This window comes from Stenella coeruleoalba, assembly GCF_951394435.1.
Source record: "Stenella coeruleoalba genome assembly, chromosome: 10".
In the NCBI taxonomy this organism is placed as follows: Eukaryota; Metazoa; Chordata; class Mammalia; order Artiodactyla; family Delphinidae; genus Stenella; species Stenella coeruleoalba.
The window spans coordinates 411,264-429,741 of record NC_137156.1 but is presented as its reverse complement, the minus strand read 5'-3'; the positions used below and the strand labels follow the sequence as shown (position 1 = coordinate 429,741).

The window sequence follows — 18,478 nt, the reverse complement described above, 5'->3', positions numbered from 1 at the left end:
GCACATGAAGAGGTGCTGAGCATCACTAACCATCAGGGAAATGCAAAGCAAAGCCACAGTGAGATCCCCTCGCACCTGGCAGAATGGCTCACAACAAATAACAAGTGTTGGAAGAGGTGTGGAGGAAAGGGAACCCTCCTGCGCTATTGGTGGGAACGTAAATTGGTGCAGCCACTGTGCAGAACAGCAGGGAGGGCCTCAAAAAGTTAAATATAGAGCTACCATATGACCCAGCAGTCCCACTTCTGGGTATTTATCCAAAGAAAATGAAAACAGGATCTCAAAGTTATCTGCACCCCGTGTTCACTTGCAGCATTAATTACAGTTGCCAAGATATGGGAACAACCTTTATTCACAATAGCCGAGATATGGAAACAACCTAAGTGTGCATCCACGGACGGGGGGTTAAAGGAGTTGTACGTGTGGGTGCCCAGGCTCGCATTGTTACTCAGGAACACAAGAACGTTACTCAGCCGTGAGAAGGAGGACAGTCCTGTCATCTGCAACAACGTGGGTGGACCTTGATCTCAGTATGCCAGACAGGAAGACAAAGTTTTTTTCTTTTTTTAAAACTAAACCCATTGAGTAGTACTTGCTGTCAGACCTGTGGGAACTGCGTGGCCTTAGCCATCTCACTGTGGCATACAGCTTCTGTATTTTTTAGTTTCGTGTCTGCGTTTGGTGCCTCTTTGCTTTATTTGCTGTCACTGTCTCAGAGCCTTTTTTGTCCTGTCATACTTAACTCCAGCTACTCTTCTCACGTTGTGCTTTGATGATGGGTAGGAACCACCCAACGAGAGTAAAGCTGCAGGGCCCGAGCGAGGGAGAGAAGCTCAGTTTGGCTCCCAGAGGCCCTTTCTGCTGCTCTTTTGTCAGTTGTATCTTCAGTGTCTTGAGTGTGGACCTGACCCTTGTTAGGTGAGAATTTCATGGAGTTGAATAATTTATAAAGACTGTTAATAGCAGGGATTTAGTTGGTATCAGGTGATTCTGTGGTACTTTTGATTCTGTTAAGACTATTTAACTTCAGGACTACATGGAGCGCCACGTTGACGAAAAAGCAGTAGCTGGACCGCCATGCCCTTCTTCGCACTGATGAGGCCCCACTGGTGCACCAGGCTGTCCTTTCCAGCTTAGACAGCTCCTGGGCAGATACCTCCCGGTGGTGAAGGTAGAACTGTGGCTCGTGACCCTTGCCTTTCAGAGCGAGCGGAAGGCTCCTGGGTGCCTCCCTGGGGCTCAGCTAAGTCTCCACTCAGCCATATATTCCCCCAGAGTTCCAACGTGGAGGCATGAAGTATAAATAAATAAAATGATAAAAACTTCAAAGGTGACAGGATTTTATTACTAAGTAAAGTATCAAACCAGCATGAAGAATCTAAACCAAAATAAACTTCAAAAAATGCAGTTCTCCAACTCCCTCTCAAAGACTCTGGTGACAGTGACCAGCGTGCCTATGGAGCACACACTCAGAGGCACACCTGCTCACACACATCCCCCAAGAAGATTGAGGCTACAGTTATTCTTCACTCTTGAAGCCAGTGAGGAAAGATTAAGGTTGACTTGGTCTCCAAGTTACTAAGACTCAGGTGATGCCAGCTTGGTATCCACGGCTCCCTTAGTCTCATCTCACCTTGTCTGTTACTCCCATGTTAAACCTTTTCTTCCCCTAATTAAGGAAAACTCCGTGGTGAGAGAGGTTAAGTGTAGCAGGAGGGAACATGGGACCTCCTGGCCGAGGTGTCAGCCTCCGTGTCCAGATGCCGGGTTTCCAGGGGAGATCGTGGAGAGCTGTGTTTTGGACTTGTGTCCCTTGCCCTCTGGGGGAGAAAGGGGACAAAGGAGCCAGTAGAGAAGAGGAGGGTGGGCGAGAGCTGCTGGAGGGTGTGACGGGCTTCCCGGCCACCCGGTCAGGGCCCCCGAGCCCAGGTGAGCACCTCCCTCTCCCTGGAGAGAGTGGGCTCCAGGCCTTTGCCAGTTGTGCCCAAGGGGACTGGTCACCTGCAAGGTGAAGGGCTCCAGCGGGCAGTGCTCGTGGGTGGAGGTGGGATGTTGCCCTTGGACAAGGCTGCCTAACTTCTTAAATGAGGCTGTGTCTGTGATAATGTGGCATTGGGACTCTCAGAGAAGTCATTAGACCTGCACACCTTTTCTTCCAGGCTGGGGATAATTTCTCCCACTGAATAAATTTTAGAGACAAAATAATTGTGTGTCCCGTATGGGGGTGGGGAACAATTTCAGTCAGAGGGGAACGAGGTAAAAACGACCAGGATTTTTGCAGGAAACTGTGATCCCTTTGAAGTTGCTGGAGCTTCAGCTTCGAGGATTAGGGTAGCAGAAATGAGTCCTGAGAGAGAAGCAGGTTTGGGAAGTGGAGGGACTTGACCGCAGAGCTTGGACTTCATTCTGCAGGCGGAGCGTGGGCACTGTAAGGGCTGCTCGCTCACAAGCCCTCAGTGGGCCGGGTCCTGCCCAGTTCTGTTTGCTCTCAGACACAACCTGCTCACCTCCAGTGTGGAGCCTGACACCTGTGGTAGGTACTTAATTCGTGTTTGAATGAATAGATAAATGAACTGATCGAGAAGTTGACCTTAAAAATGTGGGCAAGAAAGTGAGCTACAGATAAGGGAGTGTCAGGTAGTGTAAGCTTTTCTTGAAATTGATCTAGACGTGGGCATAGAAACATGGATACTATATAGATCTGATTTTATCAGTAGGGGTCATCAGGCATCAGTGTGTCTTAAAACAACTTTCATATAGGTCTTGAACAAAAACCATTGTAACAAGTTGATTTACTGTTTTTAATTTCAGTGTACCCAAATTTTGATTTTTATCTACTGAGTAGGAAATGATTTCATGTTTGGATAGATTTCATGAAGTATCAACTCAGCCTCTTTAAATCTTATATTCGGGCTTCTCTGGTGGCGCAGTGGTTGAGAGTCCGCCTGCCGATGCAGGGGACACGGGTTCGTGCCCCGGTCCGGGAAGATCCCACATGCCGCAGAGCGGCTGGGCCCGTGAGCCATGGCAGCTGAGCCTGCGCTCCACAACGGGAGAGGCCACAACAGTGAGGGGCCCGCGTACCGCAAAAAAAAAAAAAAAGGAAAAAAAAAATCTTATATTCTTTTTTTGATGTAATTTCTGTATTTTAACTAATTTCCTATCTTACATATACAGTCAAAGTTTATATGTTAAGTTAGCTGAGGTGTAGGAAGTATATTTTTTTACACATGCAAACGTAGGCTCCATGATGTATCATGTATCATTGTAATGGTTTGTATTCACGTTTATTACTGTTGGTTACATCTTTGTAGTAATAGCACTCAAAATATATCTTAAACCTTTTCCTCCCTCAGAGGTAAATTTCCCCAGAAGGACTTAGAAATGCTGTTCCCTGGAATGAGTGCTGATTTTACAAGTGAGAACTTTTCGGCTGCCTGGTACCTCATAGAGAACCACTCCAACACCAGGTTAGTGGGTGCTGGGCTGTGTTGTGTGGTTTCACGGGGTGCAGCTCATCAGACTTCAGGTAACGCGGGTTTCCCTCTGGCTTTGCTGCTTAGCAGCCCTTTGACCTCGGGTGAGCTTGTGAACATCTCAGAGTATCTGTTTCCTTATTTATAAAATGGGATCATTAATCAAGAGGACCCCTATTTCCTACTATCATGTTCTTTCTATATGTTTCGTTATTTATGCCACCCATTAAAACTTTGGAGTTTCAGCTGTGTCCTGTGTCTGAATGTGATCCCCCTCCCTACTCAAGTAACAGAATTCTCGAGTGCTGCTTTAAAACGAGGAACACACCTCCTTCCCTGACCAGAGAGCAAAGGAAGATGAGTTATTTATCATTTCGCAAAGACTTGGCTTAAAATTAGCCAAAAAATAAACAAGGGTCATATATCCAATTAAAGTCCTCCTTTGTATCTGCTACGTATAGTTTACCCACCCTCTGTACAAGAGCAGATCTGTAACTTTTTCGCAAGACTGGCTTAAAACAGTTATATTTAGTAAAAATGTTTTAATAAATCAGTGGCTTAGTGTTTAAAATTTGTATTCTTGAAAAGCCAACTTGTTAAAATATACCTTAGGCGAAATCCTTCCCTCACCTATTGGGATGAAAACCATTATAGAAAACAGGAAAAGTTGGTATATACCTAGAGTAAATTTGGCCTGATAAATTTTTAGAGCAAATGCCTGTCACTTTCTTTGTGGAAGATGGTTCTGAGTTCACATTATAGATGTGCTTTTCTGTCACCATGTCAGGATTGATCTCTGTTCTCTGTGTAGGGCCATCTTGGCATTCAAGAATATAGTTAACATTTTATATAGCCAGATTTTCTTAGCTCAGGTGGAAATAAAACTTCTAAAATACAGAGATCTGACTGTTTTTTCTCTGCCTGAGATATAAAGATGAAATAGTGTGATCTGTTTAGTTATTTAAATTTTGAGTTGACCCCCAGGTTTTCTGTAATTTCACTGTTAATGGCGGGGCCTGGTCATGATGGGCTGAAGAGGACAGCGTGCGCAGCTTGTGTCCAGAGCATAGCAGTGGACGTCCAGGGGGTCCTTCTTAGTCCTGTCACCCAGCACTGCATGGTCCAGGTCTCCACATCTGGGAGACGCTCTTCAAAACTCCTTACCTGGCAAATCCTGTGTGTGATTTGGGTCGATTATAAGAATGTCTCCATGTGTATTTAATTCCCAGGGTTCTGACATATGAGGGCTACAGATCTCCTTGTATAGCTGCTGTAACTTTGGTGTTCATAACATGTAAAGGTTTAGATCTAGGTAAGCATTTGAAAGCTTGGTTTCATCTGATTACATACTGTATCAGTCTGTATCCTTCCAGGGTAGGCTTCAGTATTTCACACTTGATGCATCATCTTCTTGTGGCTTCTTCATTTCACTTCAGTTTTGAACAGCTCAAAATGGCCGTCACCCACCTGAAGAGACAGGCTAACAAGAAGAGCGAGGGCAGCCTGGCGTGCGTGAAAGGGGGACTCAGTACTTTCTTTGAGGCACAGGACGCCCTCTCAGGTAAGGTGACCCCCAGCCATCTGCTGGGGCTTCCCCGCGGACACCAGGCCCTGCACGTACGGAGTGTTTGCAGGCTGTGATGCTGAGGCTGTGTCCGTGGGAGCGGAGCTCTGCAGTGGCCACCAGTCAGTCTTTGCGGCCGGGCTGGAATCTCTTTGAAGGCTTGGTACCTTAAGTATTTGTCCCTGAGGCTTTGCTCACCCATCAGACACGTGTGAAGTAGGAGACCACTTTGCCTCCCCGCAGTGTCTGGTGTCCAGGGACGATAAGGAGTTAAATCCCAAGGGTAGAATTCTAGAATTTTAAAAATCCTTGTGCAGCCATCAGTATCTTGCACATGGGACTAATTCTGTAGATGTGACCCATTGTGTGTTTGGTCTGGGAAGAACTGGTGATAACGTGTCCTTTCTTTGTAGCCATCGCCCCACCAGCCCCGCACGGTAGCTAACTCCCTCACCCACATACTCATCCTTACATGTGAAGGAAATGGTATTTAATAGAAATGGTATGGCTTTAGACATTTCAAGGGAAGATGTTGGATAGGTTATTTTATTTTTTTCTTTTTAACTACCTTTAATTAATAAAAATCAAATTATTGTTTAGTAAAAAGTAAGATATATTAAAAAAAAAGTTAGCCCAATTCTTTTTAAAAACAAAGACACCTATAACTAAGTACCTGTATAGCTAAATACCTATAACCCAAACTGTAGACTAAGAGGCCACACCTTCCTCAATTCAGAAAGACTTAGTTTTTTAAATTAATTTGTATTGTTAAAGTTCGGACGTCCTATTAGCTTTTTTAAAACGCTTCTCCTCCTGGGCCAGACACGCTTGGTTGCCTTTTGACAAGTTAAATGTGCATCTGGTACAGCTCTCTGCACGTAGAAGTTAGGTCTTTGAAGGAGTGAGTTGTGAATGCCTGGGAGGGAGCTGAGAAGTCAGGTAAACTTTGATAAAGTCTCTGTGCCCTGCGTTTTTTGATGGTGTGCTGTGCTGCTTTCTTTGTGCTTATTGATATTCTAAGTTGTCAGTGGTGCTATGTCAGCAGCAGAAACTTGAGCATAAATGAACTGAGTTTAGTGTTCTCGAGTTGAACGAAGTTATCGATATGCCTGGTAGCTGTGCACATGATAATTTGCCATATGTGATTAGCAATTCTCATAACTGTTGTAATTACAATATTTCCTTAGCAAAAACATGCTTGAGTTTTCTCTCCATCCTTTTTTTTCTTTTTTTTTTTGCGGTACGTGGGCCTCTCACTGTTGTGGCCTCTCCCATTGCGGAGCACAGGTTCCGGACGCGCAGGCTCAGGGGCCATGGCTCACGGGCCCAGCCGCTCCGCGGCATGTGGGATCTTCCCGGACTGGGGCACGAACCCGAGTCCCCTGCATTGGCAGGCGGACTCTCAACCACTAGTGCCACCAGGGAAGCCCTCCACCCTTTTTTTTTAACATATGTATTTGTAAACACATGTATACTTGTATTCATTTATTTATGGTTTTACTTATGTAAATGGCTTCACTCCTGGCAGATTTCAAGAGATTTTATTTGGTGCATTAAATTTAGTCTCACTTATTAGACATTTGTCCTAGAAGTATACTGGTAATTTAAAGTTTAGCAAAGATGATAATGCTGACCAACTACCAATAAGCGAGTGACTCTGTGGCATATAGAAAATGATTTTAATGGTAAATTAGAAAATTTTAAACATACATATATCTAGCTTTTCTATTTTTTGATGTAAATGTACATTACAAAAAATATTAAACAGACAAATAATCAAGAATGACTTACAACTCTACTGTAGGGATAATCACAGTAACATTTTGATGTATTTCCTTTTGGTCTTTTTTCCCCTCAGCTTATATGAGTGCCTATTAAAAAATTGGAATTATATTGTGTATATAGTTGTGTGTGCTAGAAATCTTTTATACGTTAGGTGGCTCCTCTGAGTAATTATTTTACTATACTTTAGCATTTGATTTGTTTTATTAGTAGCTCTTTAAAAATTTGTTCAACTGTAGTCTTAATTGAAATTGAACTGTAGTTTTAAAAAATGCTTTTTCGGTCAGGTTTTGGTGCTACTGTTATACAGAATCATGTGGATCTGTACGAGTATATGTTCGTACTGTGAAGTGGGTTATGTAGATTAGGAATTATTTGAAATTTGAGAGCATTGATACATTGAAAGAGCTAATAAACTGTCTGCTCAGGTAATTAGCTTTACTTTCCTATTATGAAAAATTTCAAGCATGCTAAGAGTAGAGAGAATAGTACCATCACTTCTGTATATACCTATCACCTAGATTTAACAGGTCATAGTTTTCCATACTTGCCTCATCGCAGGTTTTGAGGTTGGCTGGTTTGTGTTTTGCTGATCTCAGGCAGCACGACCTTTCTCTCCTGTGCACTTCAGTGTGAGTCCCCTGATAAGGATGTTACGTACTCGACCACAGCCGCGTGACCACAGCTCAGAAAGTTCCAGTAATCCTTCAGTATCATTCAAGGCCCCAAATTCAAATTTCCCCAGTTACACTTACTTGGTTTGTCCAAACCAAGATCCACATAAGACCCAGACAGTTCATTTGTTTGTTTGTTTGTTTTTTTTTCAGTCTCTTAAGGCTCTTTCAAACTAGAACAGTCCTTTCACCTTCGCTACCCGTCTTCGTTTTTCTCATGCTATTGATTTGTTGAAGACATGAGGCTGTTTGTCCTGTAGGATATCCCATATTCTGGATTTGACTCATTACTTCCTCATGGTGCCATTAGCTTATTTTACTCTCCATTGTATTGCTGGGACTTACCTGATTGGATACCAGTTAGGATTCAGTTTTGACCCTTGTGGCTACATGTGGTAGTGTGTGCTTCCGATCTTATCCCATCAGGAGACGTTAGTGTCTATTCTAACTGGAGAGAGACCCTGGGGTGTATATATAGACACTGGCAGTGTGTATATAGATACACTTTTGAAATCTCTGCTTTTTGTGTTTTGTGGATTTTGGTTTGGCTTTCTCCTGAAGTTCTCTATTTCATTAAGATTTTCATGCCTTTTAGAATTACATTATAATTGAAAAGTCATTAAAAATTCATTATAATAGGCCCTTGTCGCCAGTTTCATTCACGCGTGTGTCCTACTTCTTTGTTTACGTTGATTCTTCAGTTATGCCTTTTCTGTGTTTTTAAAATTTGAAATTTTCCTCTTTGATCTAGTAGTTTGTAGTGGATTTTTGTTTTTTAAAGTTAGTTTCTAGTCTAACTATATTATGAAAAGAAAATGTGTTTCTTGATAGATACCAGTTTTCTGCAACTGCCTGTTCTCTTCAGGGCACACTGATTGGTGTATTATTATCAGTGCCTGATTAATTACTTATGTTATTTAAGTCTAGGTTATTTATAATAAACATGCCAGACAAATCTCCCTCTTTAATTTTGATTCTGTCAGTTTTTCTTTGTATGTAAAACATGTTTCCTTTGTAACTTTTGATGCTTGGATTCTCTTGATACTATATTACACTGTAAGGTAATAATAATAGCTGCAAAATTGGGGCACTTCCCAGGACTACCGCAGGTTTGGTGATCAGCGGGAAGAACTCAACAGTTGTGTACTCACAGTTGTGGTTTATTATAGCGAAGGGAGACAACTTAGCTCAGCCTGGGGAAGGGCACCTGGGGTGGGGCCAGGCAGTCCCACCCACAGGGAGCCCTGGTTGTCCTCTCGGGTGGAGTCATGTGGCACCGACCCTCGTGATAGTGATGGGAGATGGTGGCGTGGAGTGTTGCACCCAAGCCTGGGTCTGGAGTTTTTATCGGGACTCTGTCACATAGACACGAGCTGACTCCCAACAGCTGACCTCCATCTCCAGTCCCTCTGCAGATCGAGCCAATGCCAAGTGACCAAAGCCCTTACCATAAACCACGTTGTCAGACTGTGTGGTGCAGCCCCATCACAGAAGATGCTTGAAGAGCTTAGAGGTGACCTTCCAGCAGCCGAGGGCAAAGGCCAACCCCCTCTTTGGGCGAGATTAAATTCTTTACTGTACAGGATTAACATTCCATACCCTTCTTTTTGTATGCATTTGCTTGATGATATTATGCATTAAGTTCCTTTTAATCTTGAGAAATTTTGATTTTGTTTCTCTCTTATAAGCAAGAAATGGTAGGATTTATATTCTTTTATGCCGTTCTGAGAGGTTCTGCCTTTTCATAGAAGAATTTAAGCCATGTACATTTATCATAAGTGAAACTTCTGTCCTTTTGTTCTATAATTTTTTTTTTTCATTTTTACCTCTGCTATATGGACCATATTGTTTGCAGATTTGGAAGAAATGGTCTTACATTTTGTTACAGGTTGTCTCTGACTCCTGATGTGCATGACAACAGTTTGTCACATCTGCATTCCTCATGTGCTTTCCTTTTTTCTGGTCTTAATTTAATCTGAAGTCATAGACCTAGCTGCTTTTTTTTTTAACCTTTTCTATTTTATGATTCTGTTTCTAGATTTATTCTTGTCTTTTGCATTTAATTTCATATTTACCACAGTTACTTAAAATTTACCATTTATACACATACATTTCATTGGCTTTACTGTTTGTTGCCAGTTGTGTATGTGTCATCTTTCCTCTTCGGATTTTTTGTTTTGTAACTCTTGTGCGTTATCTGTTGAATTCCTGCATGCAGAAGTGTCTCTTGCTTTCATACAAAGCATGGTCTCTTGGCCATAAGAGAATGACTTTTAAAACATAGATTCAGGGTCTTTTAGTGTCACAGAGAGGAAATCCTGAGCCAGAGTAATTCTTTATTACTTGTAGGTGACTTGTTTATTTTTCTCTCTGCCTAAATGCTTAAGATATATTTGTTTAGCCTTAAATTATTTAAAAAAAAAACCCAAAACACCTTTTCAGGGTATATTGGAATGTAGGTCTTGTTTTTATTCATTTTACCCAACACTTGATGAGCTTTTAGAGCCTATAGACTCACACCTGCAGGCTCTGACACTTTTCTTTCGCTCGGTCAGCTGTCACTCCCTGGGGTGTCTCTGAGAGGCTTCTTCCCCTGCTGCTTCCCTGCACGGTGCCCAGGGGAGGAGCCCTCTGCTAATTTCCCTCCCTCTCCTGCGTGCTGGGTGCTGGGAAATGGTGTTCTTAAACAGTCCTTTCCTTAAAGGGGTGTTGGAGGTGAGAACAGTAGGGGAGACTCTGTAGTCTTGAAGACTTGGGAAAAAGTCTGCAGGTGTGTCATGTCTGGGCCACCCTGTGTTACAGAGTTAGCTGGATAAATACCTTTCTCTGCCCTTTTGATATCAGCCGTGTTCTTCTCTTGACTGTAGTGGACTTTTTTCATACACAGTCCAAGGATTCTTTTCAGTGCATCCCAGTCAGTGTACGGTTGGCAGCAATTACCTTCTCGTATGGCTTTTATTTACCTTTAAGGTTTTATGCTGTTTTCTTTATTCCTTTGTGTACCATGAGTATTTTAATTAGAATTTGGCAAGAAGCGTGTCTGGCATAACTAATCTGCCAATGTTAACCTCGGTGTGTTCATTATTATAGTTTTTTCTTTACCATATCCTGCAAAAATATTCCCAGTAGCGTACTTCCCTTTCCCGTGGCTGTCACCCTGCTGTTCCCTTCCAGGCCTCAAAGCCTTGAAGCCCAGGTTCTCCCCCGTTGCGGTGGTGCCTGTGGGGCCTCCTTACAGGAAAGGCCGGCTGTTCCTCAGTCCCTCTGACCCTCACCTGGCCAATCATTTGTTTTAGTGGCAGGTCCAGCCCCATCAGCTGCTCCTTGTGAGAACAGCTGTGGGCCTGGCCTTCTTCACCATATACGCTAGGTGAGGGGTCGCCGAGGGAGGAGGCCCAGGCAGAGTGGCAGCGCGTACTGCTCAGAACACGCGTGGCCCTCCCTCCGTCCGTGCGTTGCTGCTGCTCCAGGAGCGGGTGCCACTCTGTTGAGGGGTGCAGATAACCTTGGCATGCGCTTATCCAGGACCCACTTTTCTAAGTGGGCTCCTTTGTACCTGCCAGTCTTCGAAGGAGTAGTGGGAATTATGTTGTTATTGTTTTCAGTATAACTGAGGAAGGAAAGAATTCATAGAGTACCCAACCAATTTAGATGTGATTTATGTATGATTTAGCCACTCTGATAAAAATTTGGTAGAGTAAGAAGTAGAGAACTAAATGTTTGAAAAGTTCTATATAAATCTGAGTTATTAATACATCTCAGCCTAACCCTGCCTACTGTCCTATCTTAGTATTATCCTCAGAGGTCGGCAACTCGACCAAGTTGGGCCACACCTGTCTTTGTACACGTCAGGAGCTGAACATGCCTGTTTTTCAAGAGTTGTTTAAGAAAACAAGGGAGAAGAATGTGTGCTAGAGGCCCCCTGTGGCCCCCAAAGCCCTCAATATTTACAGTGTGTTTCTTACAAAAGTAGTTTGCCAGTCTCTGGTGTAGCCTGAAATGCCTGCCGCACCCAGGCCGGTCACAGCATTCAGTGGTTAGAGCTTGCAGCTAGCTTGTGGATGGCCGTGTGCCTGACACTCCTGAGGGACTCCACCTGCACTCATGCCTTTCCTTAGTGCTCACCTAATAATGGCGTTATGTAAATGCTTACATAAATATTATGAATTCTTAAATTGAAATTAGAAAATTCGATGTCTACATTCTTCTGTCAGAGTTCAATAAAACAAATCATTTCTTTGAATCAGTAGGCAATCTTTCAGTAACTGATTTTTCTTTGAGTAGAACTTGCACATACACTTTTTTGTTTCCCAAATATAGATTTATGGTGTTCAGCTGCTTCACATATTTAAGTTTTAATACATGAGAAACTGTAACAAGCCTGTGACTGTGGACTGAGTTTTTTTTTTTCTTGAGGTTTTCCTGCTTATCAAGGTCACAATTTTTTTAAATTAATTACTTTATTTTTGGCTGCGTTGGGTCTTTGTTGCGGAGTGCGGGCTTTCTCGTTGTGGTGAGCGGGAGCTACTCTTCTTTGCGGTGCACGGGCATTTCATCGCGGTGGCTTCTCTTGTTGCGGAGCACAGGCTCTAGGCACACGGACTTCAGTAGTTGTGGCGTGAGGGCTCAGTAGTTGTGGCTCGCGGGCTCTAGAGCGCAGGCTCAGTAGTTGTGGCGCAAGGGCTTAGTTGCTCTGTGGCATGTGGGATCTTCCCGGACCAGGGCTCGAACCCGTGTCCCCTGCATTGGCAGGTGGATTCTTAACCACTGCGCCACCAGGGAAGCCCCCAAGTTGCTTACTGAGTTATACTATTTAAAAATGTTTTCAGAGAAAATAAAAGGTCAAGTGACCCAGACCTTGGGTTATTTGCATTAGTTTTCTGGAAAATAGGATTGCCTTTATCAGATCCTAGTGTCTCTGGGTCCTCATGCTGGCTGACAGCCTGACGGGTCTGCTGTGTGGAGATGGGCCCAGGAAGCCGCTTTGTGGCAGAACAGGGCTGTGAGCCATGCAGCAGCCTGGACCTGTGGAGTGGCGAGGGGCCTGTCAGTAGCAGAGAATGTGGCTGGGGACTCATTTAGCGCAGACTCTGACTTAGAAGCAGCATTCGAGCAGAAACTCTCAGGTGTAACCTTTTAACTGCCACCGATAGACCGGGAGCGATGACCACCTAATAACATGCCACGTGGCCACTGGCTCCCTTCCAGCCAGGACTGTCAGAAACACAGCAGCCTTTGCTCAGGAGCAGTGCGAACAGATGTGCTTGTTTGAAACATAGGCGTCCTTCTAGTTTCGCTTTTTAATATTTGGGCTTTTTTATCTCCATTCCTTAAAGATAGGAAAGTTCTTTTCCATTTAACTTAATCAGTTCAAGGTATGTGGAAATGTTTTATGTCATCACATAATCCAAATTTAAAATATTAGATGAATAACTTTTCATTCCTGAATCAACCAAGACAATTAAAAATGCAGTAGTTGGTTTTTCCCCCCAAATATATATATTTTTCTTCCTATGAATGTGTTTTTTTTAACAGAGAAGTAATATATTTTTAGAGTTTCATGCAAAATTTGAGGTTGTTTTACAAAAAAGTATAAAAAAGGACAAGATTAAGAGTAGAAACTAATTAAAAGAAGTCGTCGATGTTCAAAGCTCATTTGACCCAGAATTCCCTAACCAGTGAGTCAAGGGAAACCAACTAAATTGTAATTGATTAAAGAAACACACATCAGGTTTTTTTTTTTTTTTTGCTTAGACAGACTTTTTTCCCCTGTAAATCTGCCACTCCTGACTGGTGGGTTGAGGCAGAACCTGTCAGTTCCTTCTAAGGAGGAGTTTGAATGTTAGAGAAGAGCTCATGTCCTGGAGTGCTGCTGCCCTGGAGTCCTGCCGGGATGCTGGGGAGTGAGCTGTCCTGCAGCGGAGTGTGTGCTGGAGCATGTCCGGGAAAGGCATAGAATCCTGGCTGTCTCAGCAGCTGTTATTTTGGAAAGAAGTCTTGTATTTGCAACTGAATGCAGTTCCCCACTGACATAGTAGTTCTGTTGTTCCCAGTTTACAGATGTGGAAACAAAGGCTGAGGGGGTTTGGGTCACCTGTCCATGCAGTGTGGGCAGGATGTGGTGAAGCTTCTTGTCCTGGGATCATACCGCTTGAGCTCAAATTTGGGGTTTGGCTTTGTGACCTTGGTCAACTTATTTAATTTTACTGAGCTGTGGTTTTCCCATCTATGAAATAGAAATAACATTAGAAGCTCATCATTGGCTTCTTACCAGATGTGCGTCGTGCGTTAGAAACTTATCATGGTGCTCTGCTTATGGTCATGTCTCGATAATATGTGCCTTGCTATTTTTATTACTTTTACTGTGTCACAGTTTTGCATTTGCAATTGTATTTGGAGATTTGTTTTGAAATTTTTCTTAATGAGTCACCTGAGCAAGCCTGATCTGCTGTTTAAAGCCTCCTCTTCAGTAGGTAAAAGTTTTTAAATATAAATTAACGCTTTCCTAATACTCTTTATCAGAGTCATTCAGATGTGCGTCAGTGTTAGCAAACAACTCCAGTGTAATTCGTACATCCACAAATTGACGTATTGGTAGATGTTACTAGATATTTCTTGAGAACCTCCAGGGAAATAATTACAGACTAAATAGAATATGTATAATATGTATTTTGCCATGTTAAATCCCAAGGCTGAAATTAAATATTTTGAGGTTGATAGATATCAAATAGTAGTATTTCTATTTTGTAGTTGGTGAAACTGAGAAATAGAATGACTTTCTTATGGCCAGATATCAAAGATATTAGTTATTTAAGCCTCACTTTTCGTTTTTAATTCAACCGTCTTTACCACTCAGCCTTGGTGATCAGATGATTAAGTATGTGTATTATGTACTATTTTAATAGCATTAAACTACCATGACTTAATACTGGTGTCTGCTGGTTACTTTGCAGAGTTTGTGCAGAGTTTTTGTGTTTGTGCTTCTTTCTAGCACTGAAAATATGACCATTTTTTATGCTGTTTAAAAATGTCATTTTGACGTAATGTTTTCCCACCCATTAAAATAGCCTATATTTTAACTAGATCCTTTTTTCTAGCCATCCATCAGAAACTAGAAGCGGATGGAACGGAAAAAGTTGAAGGATCCATGACGCAGAAACTGGAGAATGTTCTGAACAGTAAGTTTTGTCCTACTACCCAAAACTATTTATGGACTTCATAACACGCTTTGATACAGTTCTTGGACCTGGTTTCACAGAACAAGGCAGTAAGTTGTATTTTAGTACTTATTTCTAAATAGTAGTGATTTAATGAACATAAAGGGAAATAAAAACATTGAAAATGAATGTTCTCTTTCTGTTTGCATTTTATTTATGAGAACTCATCATTTGAAAGCAAGCCAGTGTACTTCTTAAAAAGTAAAATTTGTTACCATAAAGGAGGCCAGAATATAAATAGCATCATCAAAGATAGAAAAATGCTGCAGCAGTAACCAAGATTGTCATTGACCAAAACCTGAAAAAGCATCTTCAAGTACGTGCCATCGTCAATGCAGATAACATCAGCTACTAGAGTGACAGATACCGAGCTGCTGTCTATTTATTTGTGCCTTACCTTTTTCCAAAACAACTTTAAGGCAGCTGCATACTTGAGTGTTTCCAACTCTGAGACATTTTGTAGGAATTGTAGGCCAAGAGAAACTGATACATGCAATTTGAGGCCTTGTCCACCTCCCCTTCTTTTTTCTGACATCTGTACTTGCAGCTACTTATCCTACTGATTTAGAAGAAACTCATCAGATAAATCAATCCCTATGATAATATTAGTGGCTTAAAAGTAAATTATTCTCTTCCACGTATGTAGTAAAAACATTTGACAAGGAGCAGTAACGCCCAGGGGACTCTCCTAGTCTTCAAGTATAAGCATATATAGCATATGATTTCTCCAGGAAGTAGAGTAGGCTCGAGAATAACGGAAACATTTAAGAACCCCGGCATCGGCTCTTTAGTGATTCTATAAATGCAGGACTGTGATAGCAAGTCAGTTTTGCACGTCTAGCTTAATTTAGTCCCATCAGCAAAAGTTTCTGAGCTTTTTTGTAAATATCTATTTGTCAATGACAAATATCTAAACCTGGGGATAGCTCTAATAATAAAAGTGTTTCCTAGAAAGAAGCTTTAATTTGATACAGGCTTTCCTTGGTAGTAGAATTTGAGCACTTGGATTTCATCCCAAAATTTATGAGTTTAACAGCACTTTAAATTTTTTGGTCTCTGGTTGTTGGTATCACTATCATCATCATCACCATTTTGCCTTGGGATTTTACCTCGTTCCTCGTTCTCATCTGAGAACCAAGTCACCAGCTTTGTTCAAATGGCTATATTCTGAATTCAGCCCAAGTAAGCATTTACTAAAGCTATTGCTATATTAACATAGACATTTTAAGGTCTTGGATGGATATTTTCTGTTTAGGGATGTTATTTTCCCTGGAGAAGTTGCCATCAAACCATGATATCTGTTTAAAAAAAAGATTATGTCAGTAACTTTTAAAAGGTGGCTTGTGAGAACAATCTGGCTTAGTAAGTATCTCATTGTATCAGTAGAAGAAAATGGATATTTGCTCAGGTTTGGAAAAAATCACGATCTGTTTCATGGGTGAGCCCTGGCATAGTACGTTAATGTAATTTTTTTCTTTTCAGTAGTTTAGGTAATTCTCCTTTGGGACTTGTGGTATAAAATTTGTAAGGGAAATGGTTTTACTTCTGTTCCTTTATAAGCACAAACTTTTTCTAGAAATGTGTCCTTTTACCTTTCTACTGAAATTTGCTCTTTTTTGGGTAAAGTTGGCTTAACGTGAGTGTCACTTCTTTGAGACTCAGGACTTTTCTGGGATAAAAATTTCCTGTAGATTATATTCCTTTGTAACAATCCGTTTTTCCTAGAAACACTTTTATGTCAACTGGATGTTGATGTTTGCTATCTTAGGGTAAGTCGTGTTAGTTTAGGTCAGCTTGGCGAACATTTGTAAGACTGGTTGTGTCAAGTGCCGTGCTGGGTCCAGCGTCGAGCTTGGAGCTGGGAGGGATGTGGCTGCCGCCCAGCAAGCAGGTCCCCTGCCCCGACGGCGTGCCCAGGTCACCGATTCACCGATCTTCAGGAGCTGTACCGCTGGGGAACTGAAACAGAAATTTTGCAGGAGTGCAAATGTAGTCTGGTTTGCTTAAATTATATATTTTTTCTTTTTTTTGAATTTCTATTTCTCCATTTATTTATTTATTAGCATCTTTATTGGAGTATAATTGCTTTACAGTGGTGTGTTAGTTTCTGCTGTGTAACAAAGTGAATCAGCTATACGTACACATATATCCCCGTGTCTCCTCCCTCTAGCATCTCCCTCCCACCCTCCCTATCCCACCCCTCTAGGTGGTCACAGAGCACCGAGCTGATCTCCCTGTGCTATGCGGCTGCTTCCCACTGGCATTTGGTCGTGTATATATGTCCATGCCACTCTCTCACTTCGTCCCAGCTTCCCCTTCCCCCTCCCCGTGTCCTCAAGTCCATTCTCTACATCTGCTTAGATTATATTAATGCTTTAATCTTGTGTATAATTACATACTAACTTATGTGCATTTTCCCTGAGTTATTTTAAATGAAAGTTTTTTAAATTTGGGCAACCTTTTCCACTTTGTTTCTAAAGGGTGATGTTGACTAAGAAATTCAGTCCCTTTTGTTCAGAATTTATCAATGTTGAAGCCTTTCATTGAAATTCTTTTTTGTTTTCACCGATACATGTTTCTCATATTTGCCTTGGTATTTAATAATTCCTTCTTGATTTCAAGCCAGTGATGAAGTGATGACTGTTAATTTCTATCAGATCCACATATCTCACTCTGTGTTGTTACCTGTTCCAAGAGCATAGAACAGCACCGTCCAACAGAACTTCTGCCGTGATGGAAATGTAGCTCTTGAGCACTTAAAATGGAACTAGTATTGCTGAGGAATTTAATTTTTATTCAATCTTAATAATTTGGCTTTTAAGTCGAAGTAGCCCCGTGTGGCTGGTGCGGCTGGGCTAGGCAGGCAGGTGCGGGGAAGGGACCCTGTGGTCTAGGTGTGTGTCGCCAGAGCTGGGACAGCTAGACCTCTGTGCCCCTCACTGGTGTCAGGGCTTGCTCCCACAGTCCACAGATGCTCAGCCCCTGCGGTAACCCCGGGAGGCTTGTGCTGTAACCCGCATTTTATTGACGAAAAACTGAGGCTCAGAAGGATTGAACGCGTTACCTAAAGTCACGTCAGCAGTAAGTGGCAGAGCTGGGATCTGTGTCTGTGCATCTGGCTCTGAGCCTGTGCTTTAAACTACAGACTGCCTTGCTGGTTTGGGATGCGTGGGTTTCAGTGACCAGTATTCTTGCCACGTTGCATCAAGCACACACCTGGTTGCTAGCTCTGCGGTCCACTGAACGTTCGGCAGTAACATGCCCAGCTGCTCTTCCTGCAGAGTCGGGGGGACCCACTGCAGACGCTTGCCAGGTCCTGCTCAGACAGCAGAGTGTGCCTGTGGGCAGCCTCCTCGTCTCCCAGAGAGAAGCTTGCAGACATTCCGCAGACATGGAGACTCAGAAGGGGAAGTTGGCCCACAGAGATGAAAGTGCATCAGAAAAGGGAAAGTGATGACAGTGTGAGTGGAATTCAAATCCAGCACGACTTGGGTTGTAGAAGTGGCTGTGGTGGGGTGTGGACACTGGGAGGCCCGAGGAGCTCAGTGAGGGTGGCCTTCCCCACCGAAGCCAGGAAGGTGTGACGAGGAGGTAAGGCTGTCCCAGAGGGAGTGAGGCCGACGGAGCGCTCAGAGCTGACCAGTGAAGCTGGAAGTACAGCAGACAGACGTGGAAACGAGCGTCATTGTTTGTCAGAGCGCAGAAAAGATGCTTGATACGTGCTGTAAACTTTATGACAAGAAGAGGCGGGCTATCTTGATGATA

The 18,478-nt window shown here is 42.6% G+C and overlaps 1 protein-coding gene across 6 annotated transcripts in view; it reads left to right on the top strand.

Annotated features, from left to right (window-relative positions):
* Nucleotides 1-18,478, top strand: part of EXOC2 (exocyst complex component 2) — a 157,393-nt gene that overhangs the window by 45,773 nt on the left and 93,142 nt on the right. For 5 of the 6 annotated variants that reach the window (XM_079932891.1, XM_079932890.1, XM_079932889.1 and 2 more), the window contains exons 5-7: nt 3,357-3,470; nt 4,913-5,037; nt 14,594-14,674. In XM_079932891.1, coding sequence (XP_079789017.1) covers nt 3,357-3,470; nt 4,913-5,037; nt 14,594-14,674 — 320 coding nt within the window. Of the gene's footprint in view, nt 1-3,356; nt 3,471-4,705; nt 4,789-4,912; nt 5,038-14,593; nt 14,675-18,478 lie in introns of those variants that run through there. The other variant, XM_079932892.1, reaches the window with a different exon arrangement.